The following is a 26,617-nucleotide window of genomic DNA, read 5'->3' as shown; positions in this document are numbered from 1 at the left end:
ATAAATTACTTCTGTTTATTCGATTTCATATGCTGATCGAAAACATGAAGAACGACCCATGTATCATTCTGTGTTGTCAGGAAGCCGAATATTAAGTGGCCAAAACGTACAGAGCATAGGTTGAACCAGAAATCGAAAATAAATTTGAATAATCAAATCATTATTCCGTTTCTCGTAATTCAATATTTCCTTTAGAAACTGTTTGTGTTGTTTGATTTCAGAATCATCTCTTTTACATCATTTATATTGTAATATTAATTGGCAAAAACATACACGGACCGTATTGCAATGTGAGACATGTATTTCTAAATGAAACTGTTACTACAGTACATTCTGAAAGAATTTACTGCAAAATAACTTTATTGCAAAATGTATTATAGTTTTTTTAAACCTCAATCTACACACAATACCCCATAATGACAAATCAAAAACAGTTCAGACATTTCTGCACATTTAGTCCAAATAAAAAACAGAAATAACTAATTTACACAAGTATTCAGACCCTTTACTCAGTACTTTGTTAAAGCACCTTTGGCAGCGATTACAGCCTCGACTCTTCTTGGGAATGACGCTACAAGCTTGGCACACCTGTATTTGGGGAGCTTCTCCCATTCTTCTCTGCAGATCCTCTCAAGCTATTTCAGGTTGGATGGGGAGTGTCACTGCACAGCTATTTTCAGGTCTCTCTAGAGATGTTTGATCAGGTTCAAGTCCGGGCTCTGGCTGGGCCACTCAAGGACATTGAGACTTGTCTTAAAGCCACTCCTGCGTTGTCTTGGCTGTGTGCTTTTAATCGTTGTCCTGTTGGAAGGTGAACCTTTGTCCCAGTTTGAGGTCCTGAGCGCTCTGGACACATTTTAAAAAAAATCAAAGATCTCTCTGTACTTTGCTCCGTTCATCTTTCCCTTGATCCTGACTAGTGTCCTAGTCCCTGCCGCTGAAAAACATCCCCACAGCATGATGCTGCCACCACCATGCTTCACCGTAGAGATGGTGCCAGGTTTCCTCCAGATGTGACGCTTGGCATTCAGGTGAAAGAGTTCAATCTTGGTTTCATCAGACCAGATTCTTGTTTCTCATGGTCTGACAGTCTTTAGGTTCCTTTTGGCAAACTTGAAGCGGGCTGTCATGTACCTTTTATTGAGGAGTAGCTTCCGTCTGGCCACTCTACTGTAAAGGCCTAATTGTCCTTCTGGAAGCTTCTCCCATCTCCACAGAGGAACTCTAGAGCTGTCAGAGTGACCATCAGGTCGCCCGATTGCTCAGTTTGGCCGGGGTGACAGCTCTAGGAAGAGACTTGGTGGTTCCAAACTTCTTTCATTTAAGAATAATGGAGGCAACTGTGTTCTTGGGGACCTTCAACGCTGCAGAATTTGTTTTGTACCCTTCCCCAGATCTGTGCCTTGACAATACTGTCTCGGAGCTCTACGGACAATTCCTTCGACCTCATGGTTGGGTTTTTGCTCTGACATGCACTATCAAATGTGGGACCTTATATAGACAGGTGTGTGCCTTTTCCAAATCATGTCCAATCAATTGAATTTACCACAGATGGACTCCAATCAAATTGTAGAAACATCTCAAGGATGATCAATGGAAGCAGGATGCACCTGAGCTCAAATTCGAATATCATAGCAAAGGATCTGAATACTTATGTAAATAAGGCATTTCTGTTTTATACTTTTAATATATTAGCAAAAATGTCTAAAAGCCTGTTTTCGCTTTGTCATTATGGGGTATTGTGTGTAGATTGATGAGGAAAATGTTTTATTGAATCCATTTTAGAATAAGGCTGTAATGTAACAAAATGTGAAAAAAGTGAAGGGGTCTGAATACTTTCCGAATGCACTGTATATGATTTTGTGTGTTCTCATTTAATTGAAAATGTGTTTAGAGTTTAGAACTGCTTTTTTGACAATCTTTTATAGTTTGTGTTAAGAGTCTTGAAAATTTACCGTGATACTTCTGAAAATTGCACCAAAGTGTTATTTTATAAAAAAATTTACGAGTTGCCACAGTAGTAGTTGCTGAGACTAACTACATGTGACAGACTAAATTAATTGTAACGAGAACTGACAAGAGCATAAAGCTTGTACTTTTTGTTACTGAAAATATATCTATTGGCTCATGCAATAATTGGACAACCGTTCCCTTCCAAATGGGATGGTTTGCACATCGGCTGCTCAGGTTATGAATTGTAATGTTTGATGGAACGCAGAAAAAATGCTTCCGTCTGTCTTTTCCATCCATAAACCTCTGTGTTTCATGCCCTGGGGACAAGTAACATCACAGCTGTAGTCGCTGCCAAAGGTGATTCTAACATGTATTGATTCAGGGGTTTCTAAAAACATGTGTTCACTTTGTCATTTAGGGGTATTGTGTGTAGATGGGTGAGATTTTCTTTAAACATTCGTACCGTTCAAAAGTTAGAACTGGGGTCACTTAGAAAAGTACATTTTTTGTCCATTAAAATAACATCAAATTGAGGGGTTTAGACTGACGAATTTCAGAAGAAAGTACTTTGTTTCTGGCCATTTTGAGCCTGTAATCAAACCCACAAATGCTGATGCTCCAGATACTCAACTAGTCTAAAGAAGGCCAATTTTATTGTTTCTTTAATCAGGACAACAATTTTCAGCTGTGCTAACATAATTGCAAAAGGGTTTTCTAATGATCAATTAGCCTTTTAAAATGATAAACTTGGATTACCTAACACAACGTGCCATTGGAACACAGTAGTGATGGTTGCTGATAATGGGCCTCTGTACGCCTATGTAGATATTTCATAAAAAAATTGCAGTTTCCAGCTACAATAGTCATTTACAACATTAAACAATGTCTACACTGTATTTCTGATCAATTTGATGTTATTTTAATGGACAAAAATGTGCTTTTCTTTAAAAAAAAAAAGGAAGACATTTCCAAGTGACCCCAAACTTTACAACAGTAGTGTATATTTCCCTCTGTCTGTAAATGTACATTCTGCCACAGTTGGTGTGTGCTAAGTTAAGGGTCTTTAATTCGAGTGATAGACTCAACGTGAAGCACTAAGGACTGTCATTCTAAATTTGGGTTGAATAAGTTATCACTAGTTCTAATGATGATTTGGAAAGGCTAGGAGAGAGAGACCGCACAAAGTGAGGGGAGGGTGCAGTGCTCCAATCTATTGAGTCTAGAGAGGGTTTCCTCTCAGGATAGTAGGGGTTTTGTTTTACCATATAGCATCATAATCTTGTTAAAGCGCATCAATACATTTGGCTTTCTGGGTGATACAGTACAGTTAATTAAGGCTCGCAGTCTACGTCTTGCTTTGATACCTAAGGATGAGGATACTAGCATCCCATTGGCATAGAACAGAATGGATGGACGGTCCTTTCCCCAATCTCATTGAGGGTGGAGTGAAATGATTAAACATGTATTTTGTGGTTTAGTGCTGTACCCTGTGTCACTGCTTCATTGCTCCAGACCAGCACAAGGGAAGTTAGAGCACTGATTATGCTTTTGGGTCCCAAGGCGCAAATGTGTCTCTGACAACGAATGGGCGACATAAACCAAATAGAAACTGATAATTGTGCACGACTTCAACATTTAATTTCAATGAACTGAATGAGGACGAAGAAGGTGATTGAATTTAAAACAATCGTGTAAGAAAATCTATTCCTCTTTCTTGAACGCACACCCGGAAAAATACACTTTCTTTTTCAATTACATTGAACTCCCGACCGGTCACGTTGTACAACCCCATTATGGGCTATTAGCAGGACAATAGCCTCTTACCAACACCTCTCTGTATTTTGATACTTTGTGCAAGGCAACTGATTAGCATTAAAAACTGTGGATGGGGCCTCCCGAGTGGCGCAGCGGTCTAAGACACTGCATCGCAGTGCAAATGGCGTTGCTACAGATGCTGGTTCGATACCGTGCCAGCCGCGACCGGGAGACCAATGAGGCGACGTACAACTGGCCCAGCGTCGTCCGGTTTGGCCGGCCGGGACATCTTTGAAAACGAAATAATCTCCAAAATATCTTCTTTCTTTTTTTTAAACAAACAATTTAGAATCCTCCAATCCTCTAAATGTAATTATCGCCATATATAGGGCCATATAGATTGTAAACTAGTTGGGAAGAGATTTGATGGGACATGGTTTATGAATTGACATGCAATTTTCTGTTCCTCCTGAACAATAGTGTAAGAATTGCTATTCCTTTGTCTTGCACGCAAACCTAAAAAAAAGACACTTCATTTTTTCTTTCTACTTGATCAGAACAAGCTGTAACTGGACTGTAGCATATTACTTACTAAAAATTACATGAGAAGCGCACATTTGTAAATCCCAAACTCTAAAAATAAGGCAACGGTGGGCTTTTGTTTTCTCTCCCTCTGAAAACAGAGATAAATAATTTTAAATAACAAACTGGCTTTAATTTACAAATTAGTCAGAATGTCTCACCCCATGTTCAAGAATGTCCTTTTTCTTGCTCACTTTCGTAAACAAAATCATCTCCAACATATCATTATTTTTAAACAAAGCAATTATTAATTTAGAATTATATAAAAAAAATTGATATTCTCACATTTCAGATTTGCCCTAACTGTCAGAAGGTGGGTGTAGCTGGTGCATGAAGTCAGGCGCAGGAGAGCAGAATGAGTGAGCAACGTACTTCACTCAAAATAAAGGCACAAGGTAACAATACACTTGACCAACAATAAACGGTAATCAATTACGCACGGGTGAAAACCCCTTCGGCGGAAGTCGTGACACTAATGGAAAATGCCCGTTAGATATTAATTTAGAATCCTCCAATCCTCTAAATGTAATTATTGGCGGAGAGTCACGTCATTGAAAAAAAAAACATTTTTAGATGTACTGTAGGCCTACCGTAGACAACATGAGTCTCACTAGTGTTGAGTAATGTGCTGTTAAAAGTGGTGGTCTTATTTATTTAAAAAGCATATTGAAGTTAGAGGCAATAGGATTTGAAGCATTAGTCTACCCGCGTGTGGTCAACTATTTCAGCACCGTTTCCCACTGCTCTGAGACAAGCATGGGGACTGGTCTTGGTAAATCAATGAGAATTTTATTTTCACTGAATCTCCATTTGGGTATTGGTTAGACTACAATTAGGGTGTGGAAATGTTCTTAGTACTATAGCCTAGTCCCGACCATCACGTTGTACAGCGCCATATTTTCCTAACGGAGGGTTTAGTTTTTTTGTTTTTCTTGGAATAGATACACCATAATATTAATCTAATTAATTAAGCTAAATTTCTTAAAATCAATCCCATATTCTATGTTCTTACAAAAAAGGTTTTAAATTCTCTAGTACAGCCAATATTGAAGACTATCAAATGCTTCTCGAAGATACCCTCTGGTGGTCAAACTAGCACTAACTTGTATTAATGGCAACAATGGCTGACAATTAAATAACGTGCCATAGAATTCTGCAGCAGCCCGCAATGTGTGCTGCAGTATGACAACTTTTACAGGAAGAACCACTGTAGGATGTCATTGGAGATGTTGGTGGCTAGAAAACCAGGTATGAGTTGGGAGACAGATAGGGAATATCTGAAAGATTCAGTCCTAAATCTATCAGTGAACCACAAAGATATTCCCTATCACGAACCCAGCAGAACAGCATCCCGAAGGTATAGAGTCAGGTTAAGTGAGAGTGGAAATCATCATCTTTGCATATATAATTATGCATATCTTAACGCATTATTAATACTTATGTTTTGTGCTATCACTCTCTTAGGAACCCAAAGGAGGAAATGGAGGAAGTCAAGAGCTCCAGCTGAAATGTTATTATCAGTTGTCTGACGAGAGAGGGGAATAAGAGTATGCATAGTGTAATTATAGATCAGAGGCCATAAGTCTCAGAGGTGTAAATATACAAATCAACTGAATGTTAATCATGTTTTATAAAAACGTGTGCTCAATTGGATTCAGGTCTGAGGAACGGGTGGGCCAGTCCATAGCATCAATGCCTACCTTTTGCAGGAACTGCTGACACTCCAGCCACATGAGGTCTAGCATTGTCTTGCATTAGGAGGAACCCAGGGCCAACCGCACCAGCATATGGTCTCACAAGGGGTCTGAGGATCTCATCTCGGTACCTTGTGGCAGTCAGGCTACCTCTGGCGAGCACATGGAGGGCTGTGCGGCCCCCCAAAGAAATGCCACCCCACACCATGACTGACCCACCGCCAAACCGGTCATGCTGGAGGATGTTGCAGGCAGCAGAACGTTCTCCACGGCGTCTCCAGACTCTGTTACGTCTGTCACATGTGCTCAGTGTGACCCTGCTTTCATCTGTGAAGAGCACAGGGCGCCAGTGGCGAATTTGCCAATCTTGGTGTTCTCTGGCAAATGCCAAACGTCCTGCACGGTGTTGGGCTGTAAGCACAACCCCCACCTGTGGACGTCGGGCCCTCATACCACCCTCATGGAGTCTGTTTCTGACCGTTTGAGCAGACACATGCACATTTGTGGCCTGCTGGAGGTCATTTTGCAGGGCTCTGGCAGTGCTTCTCCTGCTCCTCCTTGCACAAAGGCAGGGGTAGCGGTCCTGCTGCTGGGTTGTTGCCCTCCTATGGCCTCCTCCACGTCTCCTGATGTACTGGCCTGTCTCCTGGTAGCGCTTCCATGCTCTGGACACTACACTGACAGACACAGCAAACCTTCTTGCCACAGCTCGCATTGATGTGCCATCCTGGATGAGCTGCACTACCTGAGCCACTTGTGTGGGTTGTAGACTCCGTCTCATGCTACCACTAGAGTGAAAGCACCGCCAGCATTCAAAAGTGACCAAAACATCAGCCAGGAAGCATATGAACTGAGAAGTGGTCTATGGTCCCCACCTGCAGAACCACTCCTTTATTGGGGGTGTCTTGCTAATTGCCTATAATTTCCACCTGTTGTCTATTCCATTTGCACAACAGCATGTGAAATTTATTGTCAATCAGTGTTGCTTCCTAAGTGGACAGTTTGATTTCACAGAAGTGTGATTGACTTGGAGTTACATTGTGTTGTTTAAGTGTTCCCTTTATTTTTTTGAGCAGTGTATATAATAATCGGATCATTGTTATAATAATAAAACAAATTATTTTAAATATGAAGAAAAAAAAAAGTTCCCAAATTGCATCGTAGCCTTGTATCTTTGTTATTGTAGGCCTGTTTATTTAAAAAAAAAAATGTTAACCTTTATTTAACTAGGCAAGTCAGTTAAGAACAAATTCTTATTTACAATGACGACCTACACCGGCCAAACCTGGACGACGCTGGGCCAATTGTGCGCCACCCTATGGGACTCCCAATCACGGTGATACAGCCTGGATTCGAACCAGGGTTCCTGTAGTGACACCTCTAGCACTGAGATGCAGTGACTTAGACCACTGAGCCATTCGGGACACCTTTATTAATCAAACCAGTTCTTTAAAGATGCTAAATGTGTTGCTGTTCTTGCTAATTGCTGCAATATAGCCTGTTCAAAACTTTGTGAATGTTTAAACCAGTTCCCAAGTGTTGTGTTTCATTCTGTTGAGCCATTTTCTTTGGCCAAATGAAGTCCAACTGTAATGTTGTATTTTTCACAATATACTATCCTGTTTGTATTTTTCCTATTAGTAATGTTTTGACTTACTTTTGATATTACCCTAATAAAGTTTAGAAACTTTAGTGAAGGTATGGTGTGGTTATTAGCTTATTATACTGCAGGCCTATGATATGAAGGCAGTGCTCACTGGCGCTCCAATTGACTGACAATTGAACTTGAGTTGAGGAAGAATGTTTTAGTGCTACCAGAGTTACTTCTATAATCTAACATTATAATACTTATTTATATAAAATATTCAGATTGAAAATGAATGAATTAGCCTCCTTTTGTAGCCTACGCCTATATCTGTTTAGCAGTAGCCTATCTGACAAGGATAAAGAAACGCATGTCGGTGTCGTAGCATGCCGCCGGCATATCTCTTGCTCTCTGGGGCTAGGCCTAAGCTTCTCTTCCTTTACATGTATTTTTTAAACATTACTATCATATAGTGCACGCCTAAGTCGATGCATGCAATGCCCTGATGCATTTAGTGCTCAAATCTCCGACAGCTGAACCAGGACATGGACAATTATTGTTTTAGGAAAGTAAAAACTAATGAAACAATAGTCTATAAAGTTTAGCATATGCTACACATCGAAACAAAAACGTTTTTTTGTAATTTGTTATAGGCCATTAAGGACAAGAAAATGTCAGTTTTTTTAGGAACACAAGCTGACAAGCTCTATTTAACTTAAAGTTACTTCTAGGGATGCTTATTTTTTTATTTTTTTTTATTTTGGAGTGGACAACTGAGTTCCGAACTCATGCGCTTTTTTGTTGATACAATAGTTGTAAGGAAGAACGACAACGTAGGAGGACATACGGGTAATACTGTAAATAAGGACAGGGACAGCTGGCCAAACCAACGCTCGAACCTCTGTCGCCAAGGGATCATTACCACTCGACCAGACTCCGACACCTAGGGATGCTTCTAACATGCATTGTAAAATAAACTATGCTGCATTCGAAAAGGGATATGCAGACTAATTGATGCCATCAGTGGAAATGGTACAAGTAGTTCTGTCCCAGAAGCCTTTGTGTGATTTCACTCAGGTAAGGCTAGCAAGTGACCAACGTCACCATTAACATAATGGCCATTGACAACCAACAATAGACCATTTTCTACTAAACAAAGCACCCCATTTACGTCCTTCATCTACGCTGCATGTCCAATGGCACTGTTGGAGTCATGGCCTGTTCACCCCGCTACCATCTAGAAGGCAGAGACTGTACAGGTGCGTCAAATCTGGGACGGATAGACTGATAAACAGCTTCTATCGCCAGGCCATCAGACTGTTAAACAGTCATCACTAGTCGGCCTCCGCCCAGTACCCTGCCATGAACCTTAGTCAACTGTTACTATCCGGCTACACAGCACCAGGACTGCTACCCTATGTACTGTACATAGTGTCATTGAACACTGGCCACTTTAATAATGTTTACATACTGTTTTACCCACTATATACACACTACCGGTGAAAAGTTTTAGAACACCTACTCATTCAAGGGTTATTATTTTTACTGTTTTCTACATTGTAGAATAATGGTGAAGACATCAAAACTATGAAATAACACATGAAATCATGTGGTAACCAAAAAAGTGTTAAACAAATCAAAATAGATTATGCAAATACTATAATAATAAGCAAACAAAGTAGCCACCCTTTGCCTTGATGACAGCTTTGCACACTCTTGGCATTCTCTCAACCAGCTTCATGAGGTAGTCACCTGGAATGCATTTCAATTAACCTGTTAGGGCTAGGGGGCAGTATTGAAACGGCTGGATAAAAAACATACCCGATTTAATCTGGTTACCACTCCTACCCAGTAACTAGAATATGCATATAATTATTACATATGGATAGAAAACACCCTACATTTTCTAAAACTGTTTGAATGGTGTCTGTGAGTATAACAGAACTCAAATGGCAGGTCAAAACCTGAGAGATTCCTTTACAGGAAGTGGGCTGTCTGACCATTTCTTGAACTTCTTTTCCATCTCTATCATTTACTAAGGATCTCTGCTCTAACGTGACACTTCCCACGTCGTCCATAGGCGCTCAGAGCCCGGGAAAAAACAGAATGTCGTCATTCCAGCCCCAGGCTGAAACACATTATTGCCTTTCTCAAGTGGCCGATCAAGGGACACTGGCCTTATGCGCGTGACCCCGACCGCCCCCGCCTTTGGGATTTTTTCCTCTGTTTGCCGAAAAGGAGATTCCCTGTCGGAATATTATCGCTTTTCTACGAGAAAAGTGGCGTAAAAATTGATTTTAAACAGCGGTTGACATGCTTCGAAGTACGGTAATGGAATATTTAGAATTTTGGGCAAGCGTCCCACCTAGCCCATAGAGGTTAACAGGTGTGCCTTGTTAAAAGTTAATTTGTGGAATTTTCTGCAGTGATATGCCATCCCATCTGGTTTGCGCTTAGTGGGACTATAATTTGTTTTTCAACAGGACAATGACCAAACACACTTCCAGGCTGTGTAAGGGCTATTTTACCAAGAAGGACAGTGATGAAGTGCTGCATCAGATGACTTAGCCTCCACAATCCCCCAACCTCAACCAAATTGAGATGGTTTGGGATGAGTTGGACTGCAGAGCGAAGGAAAAGCAGCCAACAAGTGCTCAGCATATGTGGAAACTCCTTCAAGACTGTTGGAAAAGCATTCCAGGTGAAGCTGGTTGAGAGAATGCCAAGAGTGTGCAAACCTGTCATCAAGGCAAACGGTGGCTATTTAAAGAATCCAAAATATAAAATGTGTTTTGCTTTGTTTAACACTTTTTTGGTTACTACATGATTCCATATGTGTCATTTCATAGTTTATGTTTTCACTATTATTCTAATGAAGAAAATAGTGAAAATAAAGAAAGACCCTTGAACGAGTAGTGGTTCCACCTTTAAACGTTTTGAGATTATGCTAAGGGATTTAGAGGTAATTTGTGGTTTAATACGGTAACCTGCGTCACCACTTCATTGCTCCAGACCAGCGCAAGGAGGAGTTAGAGCACTGATTATGCTTTTGGGTCCTACTGTGTCTCTAACTGACAATGAATGGGCAACATAAACCTATATAGAAACTGATAATTGTGCATGACTTCAATATTACTTACTAAAACTGTTGTTATACTAAGGCTTTTATTATTTTATTAGGATTATTTTGCTATTACTGAAGTACTGTAGGCCACTCCTGAACGGTTACGTTGTTCAGCGCCTGAATGGCACAATGACCTAAGACAATGCATTGCAGTGCAAACTGTGTTGCTACAGATGACGGTTCAATACCCGTGCCGGCCTCGACTGGGAGACCCATGAGATGACTGTAGGTTTTTGGTTAAAAATAGAAATAAATAATTCAAAATAACAAACTGGCTTTATTTACAAATTAGTAATATTGTCTCACAACATGTTCAAGAATGGCCTTTTTCCCCTCGCTCATTTTACGTTATCTGAAAATGAAATCTCCAAAATATTTAAGGGGCATTGCACCAATAATGGCGCTGACTAGGGAAACGTTCCCACTGTTCTGTTCTTAGTGCCAGTCTGCACGTTCAAACTAAAACAATGTAACTAATAATGGGATCTTTATGCATTCATTAATAAAATAATGATAAAAATACTCTTTCAAAATGCCAATGTTTATTTAGTTATAGATCCATAATGAATTACTATGGGAATAAATATCACTGAATTACAGAAATATCATCTATACGTAATTATTGGCCGAGAGTCACATCATATTTTTTTATATACCGTAGGCGACATGAGTCTCACTAGTGTTGAGTAATGTGATGTTAAAAGTGGTGTAGGTCTAATTTATTTTAAACGCATATTGAAGTTAGAAGCAATAGGATTTGAAGCAATAGCCTACAACTAAACTATTTTAGCACCGTTTCGCACTGCTCTGAGACAAGCATGGGGACTGGTCTTGATAAAACCATGAGATTTTTATTTTCCCTTAATCTCTGTGTGGGTATTGGTTAGACTAGAATTAGAAAATTAGGGTGTAGAAATGGTATGCTCTTAGTGTAACCTTCATTTAACTAGGCAAGTCAAATTATTATTTACAAGGACAGCCTACTCCTTCCTCTCTGTTGGGGAATTGAACCCCGGTCTCCCACAGGACACTGGATTCTTTAGCTAAATAGCCCAGTACTGTACTCCCGACTGTCACGTTGTATTTAACTAGGCAAATCAGTTAAGAACAAATTCTCATTTACAAGGACAGCCTACTCCTTCCGCTCCGTCGGGGAATTGAACCCCAGGCTCCCGCGTGCCCCGCATTCTCTAGGACAGCCATTATTGAAGGTACTTGAGGTCACCGAGAAAGTCTGGACATGGCCTGATCTCCCTTATGTAAGGAATTAGGCACTTTCCCATTTTTACTACAGTATGTATTGTTGGCTATGTTTACTTGTCAGACTGCACAGTAGCCTAATAAACAAATGCAGGTGACTTATATCTTCAAAATGCTTTAAATGCTTTATTATCCAAATGTAAAAGCATATACTGTACAGTATTGTATTTCTTCATCAGCATCTTTATGCTTTCGTTAATAAAATAATGATAAAAATACTCTTTCAAAATGCAGATGTTCATTTAGTTATGGATCCATAATGAATTACTATGGGAATAAATATCACTGAATTACAGAAATATTGGAACAAAGTTGTCTAATGAAGGTAAACAAATTGTTGCTTAATGGAAAATACTATTTCAAATTCACATGGTCACGTTGTACAGTGTCGTTATGGCTATTAGCAGGGCCATATTTTGGCCTTTATAAATATTATTTTGGCCTTTATTCAGATTACAATCACTTTCTGTCGTTTAAAAAAAAAAATAATAATCATCTCTGAAATATCGTTATATATAGCTGCTCTGAGATAAGCATGGAGAAACTAAAATGTTCAATTATATTCCATTTATACACTGCTCAAAAAAATAAAGGGAACACTTAAACAACACAATGTAACTCCAAGTCAATCACACTTCTGTGAAATCAAACTGTCCACTTAGGAAGCAACACTGATTAACAATAAATTTCACATGCTGTTGTGCAAATGGAATAGACAACAGGTGGAAATTATAGGCAATTAGCAAGACACCCCCAATAAAGGAGTGGTTCTGCAGGTGGTGACCACAGACCCCTTCTCAGTTCCTATGCTTCCTGGCTGATGTTTTGGTCACTTTTGAATGGTGGCAGTGCTTTCACTCTAGTGGTAGCATGAGACGGAGTCTACAACCCACACAAGTGGCTCAGGTAGTGCAGCTCATCCAGGATGTCACATCAATGCGAGCTGTGGCAAGAAGGTTTGCTGTGTCTGTCAGCGTAGTGTCCAGAGCATGGAGGCGCTACCAGGAGACAGGCCAGTACATCAGGAGACGTGGAGGAGGCCGTAGGAGGGCAACAACCCAGCAGCAGGACCGCTACCTCTGCCTTTGTGCAAGGAGGAGCAGGAGAAGCACTGCCAGAACCCTGCAAAATGACCTCCAGCAGGCCACAAATGTGCATGTCTCTGCTCAAACGGTCAGAAACAGACTCCATGAGGGTGGTATGAGGGCCCGACGTCCATAGGTGGGGGTTGTGCTTACAGCCCATCACCGTGCAGGACGTTTGGCATTTGCCAGAGAACACCAAGATTGGCAAATTCGCCACTGGCACCCTGTGCTCTTCACAGATGAAAGCAGGTTCACACTGAGCACATGTGACAGACGTGACAGAGTCTGGAGACGCCGTGGAGAACATTCTGCTGCCTGCAACATCCTCCAGCATGACCGGTTTGGCGGTGGGTCAGTCATGGTGTGGGGTGGCATTTCTTTGGGGGGCCGCACAGCCCTCCATGTGCTCGCCAGAGGTAGCCTGACTGCCATTAGGTACCGAGATGAGATCCTCAGACCCCTTGTGAGACCATATGCTGGTGTGGTTTGGCCCTGGGTTCCTCCTAATGCAAGACAATGCTAGACCTCATGTGGCTGGAGTGTCAGCAGTTCCTGCAAAAGGTAGGCATTGATGCTATGGAGTGGCCCACCCGTTCCTCAGACCTGAATCCAATTGAGCACATCTGGGACATCATGTCTCGTTCCATCCACCAACGGCACGTTGCACCACAGACTGTCCAGGAGTTGGCGGATGCTTTAGTCCAAGTCTGGGAGGAGATCCCTCAGGAGACCATCCGCCACCTCATCAGGAGCATGCCCAGGCGTTGTAGGGAGGTCATACAGGCACGTGGAGGCCACACACACTACTGAGCCTCATTTTGACTTGTTTTTAAGGACATTACATCAAAGTTGGATCAGCCTGTAGTGTGGTTTTCCACTTTAATATTGAGTGTGACTCCAAATCCAGACCTCCATGGGTTGATAAATTGGATTTCCATTGATTATTTTGTGTGATTTTGTTGTCAGCACATTCAACTATGTAAAGAAAAAGTATTTAATAAGATTATTTCATTCATTCAGATCTAGGAAGTGTTATTTTAGTGTTCCCTTTATTTTTTTGAGCAGTATATATTACATCTTGTCAAATAGCTGTCATATACGGCCATTATAAATCATTGACAGGTGGCATACCGCTAAACCGGTTGACTGAGTCTTCATGACACAGAAACAGTGGGTTTGAGGCCCCCCTCGCTTCAAGCTTTTTTATTAAGGGAGTAAAAACTGTTCACTGCTAGTCGTGGATGCGCAATTCAAATAACACAATGTGACAAAGTGGATGATTATAATAAAGTATATGAAACGTAGTACATGTAAGTATAACAGATAGCCTAAGTGGTGTTTTTGTTCTAACAGTAACATTATACTATTGTATTCGGTATGTTAGGCCTATGTAGAATACTAATGAATCATTAAGTGATATTGCTAGACATTGATTCAGTTTTGATCTAAACTTTATTAAACAAGCACCATTCTAAGAAGTGGTGGCGTGTCGCTCCGGTACCACTAACGTTAACCTGTAGCAATAGCCTGTGTCGGCTCCTCATTAAATATATTTGTAATCTCCATTTACAAGGTTTGGCTGCACTTCCTTTCGCAACACACTACCACAATAAATATAATTGTACATTTCACAGTACTTACTCCAGTACCTGGAGCCTGGCTATGTGCTATTGGTTCAGTTGAAATTTGGCGCGTTTTAGTAACTTTGAATAGCATATCGTGCCGTTTGACTTCTGTTAAGGCCATTTTCATTAAAAGGTATTTGATCACGTCCACATTTGCAATTAAATTATCCATAATGTGTTACCAGACATAATCGCTGCCACCTGGTCAGGTTAGCATAAGGCTAAATGAGCCAGGTTATGTAATGGGAACAGCTAACATGTAGCATTTTATCATGTGCAAATATGTCCAATGATTGTGATTGGTTGATGCGCATTTTGAGATGGAAAAAAAGTACCTAATGTTTGCAAGTATAGAGCCAGTGGTTCTGAATCTGTTGTATTTAATTTGGTACTTAGTCACCCCAAGTTGGATCAATTTAAATCCATTCTAAGTAGAGACCTAGCAGTAAGTTGGCTCTAGACTTACCTGCAGTCCCAAGGGCCACATCCCAGGGTGAGCTGATAGGCTGCTGGGGTCCCATGGCCCCTCCCTCCATGTCTGTGCCTTGAAATCCCACTCCTGCTAGGGTGCTGACCTGTCCCTCCAACAAGTCAATCTGAGAGCGAGTGGACAGTAATAAAGATTAAAAGAGTCTGAGGAGGTTCTATTTGGAAGTACTTAGGATCCCATTTATTGGTATTTTGACCAAATCAGATCTTTTGCCAATAAAAAGGCAAAAGACCATAATTGGGCAGCCTCTTTCTTACCTTTCTGATCAGATGGTTTTCAGTGTCGGCCACAAAGACAGTATCTCCTTTGATGACAATCCCCTGTGGGGAGCAGAAGGTTGCTTCGTCGAGATTACCGTCTTTCCTACCGCTCTCAGGCCCTATGACATCACAGGATGACAGGTATGGAAGACTTCATTTGGGGTGCATGTCAATAGTCTAAAGAGGCCTTTTAAGTTAGTATTTTCTTCATTTGCATTGATATGTCAGACCCTTGCCTCCTAGCTAACAGACTATACATACCATTACATACCATTACATTTCTATACAAACACAGCATCTGGATAAACTTGCCTTGCCATCAAATCTTTCATTAGGTAGCAGTCTCTAGTAAAACACAATGTTAACTAAATTGAATATTACCAATAAATAGACAAATGGCATTTACACGTAAATGACCCATGAGGACCAACATATAATATCAGATTTGGCTTTCATTTGACACCCAGAGTCTATATTTTGGGTAAATTAAGGCATATATACATTTTCCAACCATTTTCCATTTTAGAAAATAGGAATAAGTAAAGGCTTTGATCTAAGACAACATCTACCAGACAGTATTAAAATGTATTAGAAATGCATATTAAACACAATAACATTGAAGTATAAACCCGTGCCAAACATTATCAACACCCAATCGTTAGTTTTGGAGAAATGATTTGCCTTCTGTAAGTTTAAGAAACTTTGCCTAGTGTCATTTCATTTCATTTCATTCATCCCTGTAGGTCAGTGCCTTCCCTGTAGCTCAGTTGGTAGAGCATGGTGTTTGCAACGCCAGGGTTGTGGGTTCGATTCCCACGGGGGGCCAGCACAGAAAAAAATAAAAAATGTATGAAATGAAAGGTATGCATTCACTACTGTAAGTCGCTCTGGATAAGAGCGTCTACTAAAATGTAAAATTACCAAAACCCCACATATATCTTTAAAGCCTCCATGAGGTATTTTTTACTGCAATTTTAACTCATCCCTGTATGTCTAATCAATTACTGAGTGTGTTTATTTATTGAATAACTACAAAATATATATATATTTTTTAACCCTTTTACCCCTTTTTTCTCCCCAATTTTGCTCCTCCCTTCCTATAGGCAGAAACTCAAACAGGAAGTACCCGTTCTAAGGACTATTCAACGCTGGTCTGACCAATCAGAATCCATGCTTCAAGATTGTTTTGATCACGGGAACTGGGATATGTTCCAGGTTGCCTCTGAGAATAACATTGACGTATACACTGACACGGTGACTGAGTTCATCAGGAAGTGTATAGGGGATGTTGTTCCCACTGTGACTATTAAAACCTACCCAAACCAAAAGCCTTGGATAAATGTCAGCATTAGCGCAAAATTGAAAGCCTGAACCATCTCATTTAACCACGGCAAGGTGACTGGGAATACGGTTGAACACAAACAGTGTAACAGTCGCATTTCAACGGCTTAGACACGAGACGTTTGTGGCAGGGTCTACAGACCATCAATGATTACAAAGGGAAAACAAGCCACGTTGCGGACTCCGACGTCTTGCTCCCAGACAAGCTAAACACCTTCTTTGCCCGCTTTTAAGGATAATACAGTGCGAACGATGAGGCAAGCTCCCAAGGACTGTGGGCTCTCGTTCTCCGTGGCTGACGTGAGTAAGACATTTAAGACTTAACTTCTTAGGGATAGAGGGCAGTATTCGGAAGTTCGGATGACTGAGGTGCCCAAAGTAAACTGCCTGTTACTCAGGCCCAGAAGCTAGGATATGCATATAAATTGGTAGTATTGGATAGAAACTTCCGAGTGTTTTCTAAAACTGTTAAAATAATGTCTGTGTATAACAAAACTGATATGGCAGGCGAAAACCCGAGGAGAATCTATCCGGATTTTGTTTGTTTGTTTGAGGTCACCACCCACTGAAATGGCTGTCTATGGGAAAATCAAAGGAAATCCTCCCAGATTGCAGTCCCTATGGCTTCCACTAGATGTCAACAGTCTTTAGAAAGGGTTTCAGGCTTGTTGTTTGAAAAATGAGCAAGAATTTGTAGTTTTTCCAGGTGGCTCTCATTTTGACTGTAGTCTTGTGGCGCATGTGGATGAGGGACCGCACTTCGTTATTTATCTCCAGTAATGAACATTCTATTATCCGTCTTAAATTGTATCATTTATTTACATATTAGGGTACCTGAGGCTTGCTTAGAAACGTTGTTTGACTTGTTTGGACGAAGTTTAATGGTTTATTCCTTTGTGTGCATTTTGAACGAGGGGAACAGGTGGATTACTGAATCAAGCGTGCCAACTAAACTCACTTTTTTGGGATATAAAGGACTTTATCTAACAAAACGACCATTTGTTATGTAGCTGGGACCCTTGGGATTGCAAACAGAGGAAGATCTTCAAAGGTAAGTGATTTATTTTATCTCTATTTCTGACTTTTGTGACGCCTCTGCTGGTTTGGAAAATGTTTTTAATGCTTTTGTACATGGGGCACTGTCCTCAGATAATCGCATGGTATGCTTTCGCCGTAAAGCCTTTTTGAAATCTGACAAAGCGGCAGGATTAACCCCCGGCCCAGACGGAATCCCTAGCCGCGTCCTCAGAGCATGCGCAGACCAGCTGGCTGGAGTGTTTACGGACATAGTCAATCTCTCTCCCTATCCCAGTCTGCTGTCCCCACTTGCTTCAAGATGTCCACCATTGTTCCTGTACCCAAGAAAGCAAAGGTAACTAGTAATTTAGTTTATCACCCCGGAGCACTCACTTCTGTCATAATGAAGTGCTTTGAGAGGCTAGTTAATTATCATATCACCTCCACCTTACCTGAAACCCTAGACCCACTTAAATTTGCATACCGCCCCAATAGATCCACAGATGATGCAATCGCCATTGCTCTGCACACACTGCCCTATCCCATCTGGACAAGAGGAATACCTATGTAAGAATGCTGTTCATTGACTATAGCTCAGCCTTCAACACACACTATAGTACCCTCCAAGCTCATCATTAAGCTTGGGGCCTTGGGTCTGAACCCCGCCCTGTGCAACTGGGTCCTGGACTTTGACAGGCCACCCCCAGGTGGTGAAAGTAGGAAACAACACCTCCACTACGCTGATCATCAACACAGGGGCCCCACAAGGGTGCGTGCTCAGCCCCTTCCTGTACTCCCTGTTCACCCATGACTGTATGGCCAACTGAATCATCAAGTTTGCAGACGATACAACAGTAGTAGGCCTGATTACCAACAATGATGAGACACCTCCTCCCTGTAGGCTGAGGGCCCTGGCGGAGTGGTGCCAGGAAAATAACCTATCCCTCAACGTCAACAAAACAAAGGAGCTGCTCGTGGACTTCAGGATAGAGAGCTATTGGAGCTATTCACATTGACGGGACCGCAGTGGAGAAGGTGAAAAGCTTCAAGTTCCTTGGCGTACACATCCCTGACAATCTGAAATGGTACACCCACACAGAAAGTGTGGTGAAGGCGGAGCAACAGGGCCTCTTTAACATCAGGAGGCTGAAGAAATTCGGCTTGACCCCTAAGACCCTCACAATCTTTGACAGATGTACAATTGAGAGCATCCTGTCGGGCAGTAGCACCTCCTGGTACGGCAACTGCACCACCCGCAACCGCAGGGCTCTCCAGAGGGTGGTGCGTCCTGCCCAACGCATCACACTGCCTGCCCTCCAGGACACCAACAGCACACGATGTCACAGGAAGGCCAAAAAGATCATCAAGGAAACCTGAGCCACGTCCTGTTCACCCCGCTATCATCCAGAATGCAACAGGTGCATCAAAGCTGGGACAGAGAGATTGAAAAACAAGTTCTATCTCATGGCCATCAGACTGTTAAATAGACATAACTAGCCGGCTACCACCCGGTTACTCAACCCTGTAGCTTAGAGGCTGCTGCCCTATGTACATGGGATCACTGGTCACTAAATGGAACACTAGTCACTTTAATCATGTTTACATATGGTTTTACTCATTTCATATGTATATACTGTATTTTAGTCAATGACAATCAGACATTGCTTGTCCTAATATTTATATATTTTTTAATTACATTATTTTACCTTTAGATGTGTTGTTGTGAATTATTAGATACTACTGCACTGTTGGAGCTAGGAACACAAGTATTTCATTACATCCGCAATAACTTCTGCTAAATATGTGTATACAGTGCCTTGCAAAAGTATTCATCCCCCTTGGCGTTTTTACTATTTTGTTGCGTTACAACCTATAATTTAAATAGATTTTTATTTGGATTTCATGTAATGGACATAGACAAAATAGTACAAATTGCTCAAGTGAAATGAAAAAAAAATAAAAATTGTTTCAAAAAATGTAAAATAAATAAATGCATACACCCCCTTTGCTATGAAGCCTCTAAATAAGATCTGGTGCAACCAGTTACCTTCAGAAGTCACATAATTAGTTAAAGTCCACCTGTGTGCAATCTAAGTGTCACATTATCTGTCACGTTCTGTCATGTTCTCAGTATATATATATATATACACAAGCCTGGTCTGAAAGGCCCCAGAGTCTGCAACACCATTAAGCAAGGGGCACCACCAAGCAAGCGGCACCATGAAGACGAAGGAGCTCTCCAAACAGGTCAGGGACAAGGTTGTGGAGAAGTACAGATCAGGTTTGAGTTATAAAAAAAATATCCGAAACTTTGAACATCCCACAGAGCACCATTAAATCCATTATAAAAAAATAGATTAAAAGAATATGGCACCACAACAAACCTGCCAAGAGAGGGCCGCCCACCAAAACTCACAGACCAGGCAAGGAGGGCATTAATCAGAGAGGAAACAAAGAGACCAAAGATAACCCTGAAGGAGCTGCAAAGCTCCACAGCGGAGATTAGAGTATCTGTCCATAGGACCACTTTAAGCCGTACACTACACAGAGCTGGGCTTTACAGAAGAGTGGCCAGAAAAAAGACATTGCTTAAATAAAAAAATAAGCAAACACGTTTGGTGTTCACCAAAAGGCGTGTGGGAGACTCCCCAAACATATGGAAGAAGGTAGTCTGGTCAGATGAGACTAAACTGTAGTTTTTTGGCCATCAAGGAAAACGCTGTCTGGCGCAAACCCAACACCTCATCACCCCGAGAACAACATCCCCACAGTGAAGCATAGTGGTGGCAGCATCATGCTGTGGGAATGTTTTTCCATCAGCAGGGACTGGGAAACTGGTCAGAATTGAAGGAATGATACAGGTAAATTCTTGAGGGGAAACCTGTTTCAGCCTTCCAGGGATTTCAGACTGGGACGGAGGTTCACCTTCCAGTAGGACAATGACCCTAAGCATACTGCTAAAGCAACACTCGAGTGGTTTAAGGGGAAACATTTAAATGTCTTGGAATGGCCTAGTCAAAGCCCAGACCTCAATCCAATTGAGAATCTGTGGTATGACTTAACGATTGCTGTACACCAGCGGAACCCATCCAACTTGAAGGAGCTGGAGCAGTTTTGCCTTGAATAATGGGTAAAAACCCCAGTGGCTAGATGTTCCAAGCTTATAGAGACATACCCCAAGAGACTTGCAGCTGTAATTGCTACAAAATAAAATGATACAAACCCTCAAAAAAATATATTTTAATTCAGGTTGTAAGTCAACAAAATAGGTAAAAATGCCAAGGGGGGTAAATACTTTCGCAAGCCACTGTATGACCAATAAAATTTGATTACAAAAATAACTATGTAAGATGCGACGGTCTTAAGTTTGCGACAAAACCGCCACTAACACGACCGCCGCTTACAGCTGCTGCTGAGGAACCAGGGGAGACTGAATAACTAACACTAATAGCTAATTGCCAAGCAGAGGTGGAGAGCACACCCTATACTAATTGCCGATTGCCTAGAGGTGAAACCACTCCCCCTCCAATACAAAGAAATCACACATTTCCCTGCTCCTTAATCCTGGTTGATGTGTCAACAACTATCTGCAAATTATGAGCAGTCCACACACCAAAGTTGGACACTGGGAAGACAGGAAGCACTTAAAGTAGATCGACCTAGCTATCAAAAAGACAGTACTAGACCACAACAGATAAAGACAAAAAATTATACTTATCCTCCAGGAGTTATCAGGAGTTTTCTAGCTATATAATGAAGCACAGGGCAGACCTCTGCATTTCAAAGGCCAAACAGTGTCGTGACGTGACAATGTGATGACTACTATTTATCGAATAATTACCTACTGCATTTAATTATTACTCGATTAAGATGTAACAATTTGGGGCACCACGGGAAAAGTTTATTTTATGAGTTACCATTTCCCAAATTAACTCAAGAATATATTATCATACCAGTCATCAATCAATCATTTGCTTATATCAGTCTCATTCAGAACGTTGTTGACCTCGTAAATCTGCACGAACCCAAACCTAAGTGATGAATCAGCGATACACAAATTGGTTTAATTACTAACTAACTAATCACACAGAAATACATAAACACACATGCTATAGGTTATTGATAACTAACATAATGCATATGAAAGTTTCCTAGTGGACTAACCCGATATGACGGCTTGTTACACAATGGAAAGGGGTGGTGAAAGATCAAGAGCGGGAGAGACAGAGAGTGGAGTTATCGTACATACATTTGGAAACTGCACACACTGTAAATATGAATATTTAGCACCCTAACAGCCTCTCATTCGGATTAGAAATGCAACATATATTTACGCGTAGATGTCTTTATCGTCTCTCTGTTGAAACCACTCGATCCGTTTATGGGGAGTAGCTCCCGTCTATGAGGAGTAGTTTGATGTAAGTCTCTGGTTGTCCACCAGAGGTCAATGTCCTTCTTAGTTGTAGGCTTCTTTTGTTCTGGAGTGTTCGTTAGAATGGATCCATCAGAGGTGTATCACACGGTGGTGAGAGGGAGATGTTCTTCCCTCCCGTCTTGGTCAATTGTCCTAGACAGCTTCACAATACCCAGATGCCGACTGAGAATGTTTGGTCTTGTCTTCACCTTCTTCTGGTCTTGTAGTTTTAACCATTTCAAAGTGTGGACCACATCCTCAAGTTCTCCGGTCTCACCATTTTCAGCCGTGTAGCCACCGCTCCATGCTGTCTGGTCTGGTAGAGTCTAACCATTCGTGATGTCCGGCTTACACCGTCCGCCTGCTTGGTCTCATGTACATTTTGTTACGAGTCCTTTTAAGCACTCTGGCCTAAAAGGCGGTTCCATCATGTTGACACTAACACTGAGCAAACTTGGGCATGGCTACTTGCTAGCACAGGTTTTGCAAGAAAAACTTCTCATTTAGAAGGCTAAAATCACATTGCTATCTTTTCACAAATATACACATATTTAATCATATAAGTTTTACAACATTTAGATGTAAATCTGATATATACATTGTGAAATATCTTAAGTTACAATGTTTCCGTTATAACGTCTTTCTGATCATTTTAATGACATCCCAAAATAGAAATGAATTTCCCATATTCCATCCGTCATCATTCCCAACATTCTTTGTTAGAAATATTGTTTCAATGTCCAATGTTTGATGTTGAAGTTGTTTGGGCAAGAGTCTCTCTATAACACTCAGACATTCCATTCTCCCAAACTAGAGACCAAGAAAGAGGAATTTCTCTCAATTTTACAAGCAGCTGTTAAGTCATAAAACTGGGCCAACTCCCCCAGGAGAGAGAGATGGCTGAAAGATAGTTTGGCTATTGGCCTAGCTGATTCGGCAACTTTGATCCTCACCAAGGAGAATGAGTCATGACAACAGTAATTACTACTTACTGTGTTCGGTCTCTGAGATGCAGAGGCCCATGGTATAATCTTCATTACAAACCAGGAAGTTTGGACACTGGATGCTGATTGGCTAAAACAACATGTAGCCCTGTGTATGTGAGACAGTATACCATGACTATGACGTTTAGCCTTTTCACCATCTTCACCTCTAAAAAATGGCTACATCAACAATAGTTTGACATGTCGATGTAGAAGAGAAGGACACCAAATTCAAAACGAGCAACAATGTGTCTGTCGGCGTAATTAAAACAGTTGAGGAAAGAGGGGCACGACAACGCTGACCACGAGTGAAAGGATACATATGGTATGTAAATGTTAGCAATCTAGCTAAATCCTAATGTACCCTGACAATATAACCGGTAGCTACAGTTGAAGTCGGAAGTTTACATACACCTTAGCCAAATACATTTATACTAAGTTTTTCACAATTCCTGACATTTAATCCATGTAAATATTCCTTGTCTTAGGTCAGTTAGGATCACCACTTTATTTGAAGAATGTGAAATGTCAGAATAATAGTAGAGAGAATAATTTATTTATTTCAGCATTTCTTTCTTTCATCACATTCCCAGAGTTTCAGAAGTTTACATACACTCAATTAATATTTGGTAGCCTTGCCTTTAAATTGTTTAACTTGGGTCAAATGTTTTGGGTAGCCTTCCACAAGCTTCCCACAATAAGTTGGGTAAATTCTGGCCCATTCCTCCTGACAGAGCTGGTGTAACTGAGTCAGGTTTGTAGGCCTCATTGCTCGCACAAGCATTTTTAGTTATGCCCACAAATTCTCTATGGGATTGAGGTCAGGGCTTTGTGATGGCCACTCCAATACCTTGACTTTGTTGTCCTTAAGCCATTTTGCCACAACTTTTGAAGTATGCTTGGGGTCATTGTCCATTTAGAAGACCCATTTGTGACCAAGCTTTAACTTCCTGACTAACGTCTTGAGACGTTGCTTCAGTATATCCACATAATTTTCCTCCCTCATGATGCCATCTATTGTGTGAAGTGCACCAGTCTCTCCTGCAGCAAAGCGCTGCCACGCCCGTGCTTCACCGTTGGGATGGTGTTCTTCGGCTTGCAAGCATCCCCATTTTTCCTCCAAACATAACAATAGTCATTAAGGCCAAACAGTTCTATTTTTGTTTCATCAAACCAGAGGACATTTCTCGAAAAGTATGATCTTTGTAGTTGCAAATCGTAGTCTGGCTTTTTTATGGCAGGTTTGGAGCAGTGGCTTCTTCCTTGCTGAGCGGCCTTTCAGGTTATGTCAATATAGGACTTGTTTTACTGTGGATATAGATACTTTTGTACTTGTTTCCTGCAACATCTTCACAAGGTCCTTTGCTGTTGTTCTGGGATTGATTTGTACTTTTCGTACAAAAGTACGTTCATCTCTAGAAAACAGAACGCGTCTCCTTCCTGTGCGGTATGACGGCTGCGTGGTCCCATGGTGTTTATACTTGCGTACTATTGTTTGTACAGATGAACGTGGTACCTTCAGGCGTTTGGAAATTGCTCCCAAGGATGAACCAGACTTGTGGAGGTCTACAAATTATTTTCTGAGGTCAATGTAGATGTTCTAACCGACTTGCCAAAACTATAGTTTGTTAACAAGAGATTTGTGGAGTTGTTGAAAAACGAGTTTTAATGACTCCAACCCAAGTGTATGTAAACTTCCGACTTCAACTGTATGTCGGCCTAACTATTAGCTAACGTTATTTTGTCTTATATATTTGAGGTACACATAAAGACCCGATGGGAGTGAACACCCTCGCAACAATGCTGCCAAAGATCTGCAAAATAGCTGGCAGATGTTTATTTTTATTCCACCTTTATTTAACTAGGCAAGTCAGCTAATTAAGAACAAATTCTTATTTACAACTGCCTACCCCGGACAAACCCTCCCCTAACCCAGACGACGCTAAGCCAATTGTGCGCCGCCATATGAGACTCCCGATCACGGTCGGTTGTGATACAGCCCGGGATCGAACCAGGGTCTGTAGCGACACCTCCAGCAGGTAGATGCAGTGCTTTAGACCGCTGCGCCACTTTGGAGCACAAACCACTGCCTCCGGACTTGAACATTTCTGGAGAAACCTGAAAAATAGCTCTGCAGCAACGCTCCCCATCCAACCTGACAGAGCAGAATGGGAAAAACTCCCCAAATACAGGTCTACCAAGCTTGTAGCGTCATACCCAATTAGACTTGATGCTGTTATCACAGCCAAAGGTGCCTCAACAAAGTACTGAGTAAAGCATCTGAATACTTGTGTAAATAAGGTATGTTTTTTTTTTTATATATAAATTTGCACCAAAAAAAATCATGTTTTGCTTCGTCGTTATGGGTTATTGTGTGTAGATTGATGCCGAACAATTTCATGAATTGTAAAATAAGGCTGTAACAAAATGTGGAAAAAGTTAAGGGGTCTGAATACTTTCCGAATGCACTGTAAATCATAACTGTAACTCGGCCACTCAGGAACATTCAGTGTCTTCTTGGTAAGCAACTCCAGCGTAGATTTGGCCTTGTGTTTTAGGTTATTTGAAAGTTAAATTAATCTCTCAGTGTCTGGTGGAAAGCAGACTGAACCAGATTTTCCTCTAGGATTTAGCATGTGCTTAGTTCCATTCTGTTTCTTTTCTATCCTGAAAATATCCCCAGTCCTTAATGATTACAAGTATACCCATAACATGATGCAGCCACCACTATGCTTGAAAATATGGAGAGTGGTACTCAATAATGGGTTGTATTGGATTTGCCCCAAACATAACACTTTGTATTCAGGACAAAAAGTGAATTGCTTTGCCAATTTGTTTGCAGTATTGCTTTTGTGTTTTGTTGCAAACAGGATGCATGTTTTGAAATATTTTTTATTCTTTACAGGCTTCCTTCTTTTCACTGAGAGATAAGGTAGTCATTCAAAAATCCTGTTAAACACTTATTACACACAGAGGGTGTCCATGCAACTTATTATGTGACTTGTTAAACAATTATATACACCTCACATACGTCCCATAATAAGACTATGCAATTACCGTATCAAAATGTTTATCTGACAAAGATTATTTAGCAATATGCAAGAGACTATAGCTGAGATGTTGGGATTTGGGGAGAGGCAGACCGTCTCGATTCTACTTGCCGCATAGGATCGATTTGGAGCTTTCTCCTAAAACTTAGGATGTTGATTATTTTACGATGACGTGTTAATCATTTCTTCCTTTACAAATCAATACTTTCTACACTGAACAAAAATATAAAACGCAACATGTAATGTGTTGGTCCCATGTTTCATGAGCTGAAATTAAAAATCTCATTTTCCATACACACAAAAAGCTGATTTCTCTCAAATTTTGTGCACAAAGTTGTTTACATCCCTGTTAGTGAGCATTTCTTTGCTAATATAATCCATCCACCTGACAGGAGTGGC

At 41.0% G+C, this 26,617-nt stretch overlaps 1 protein-coding gene across 1 annotated transcript in view; it reads right to left on the bottom strand.

Moving 5' to 3' along the window:
• The window catches only part of nhlrc2 (NHL repeat containing 2), a 72,428-nt gene that overhangs the window by 27,390 nt on the left and 18,421 nt on the right, over positions 1-26,617 (bottom strand). Inside the window, exons 5-6 of the mRNA XM_014157076.3 lie at positions 15,411-15,532; positions 15,130-15,259 (exon numbers count right to left, since the gene is read on the bottom strand). Coding sequence (XP_014012551.2) covers positions 15,130-15,259; positions 15,411-15,532 — 252 coding nt within the window. The remainder of the gene's footprint in view (positions 1-15,129; positions 15,260-15,410; positions 15,533-26,617) is intronic.

This window comes from Salmo salar, chromosome 19 (assembly GCF_965601325.2).
Source record: "Salmo salar chromosome 19, fSalSal1, whole genome shotgun sequence".
NCBI lineage: Eukaryota > Metazoa > Chordata > Actinopteri > Salmoniformes > Salmonidae > Salmo > Salmo salar.
The sequence above is the reverse complement of the archived record's forward strand: the minus strand, read 5'-3'. Positions and strand labels throughout refer to the sequence as shown.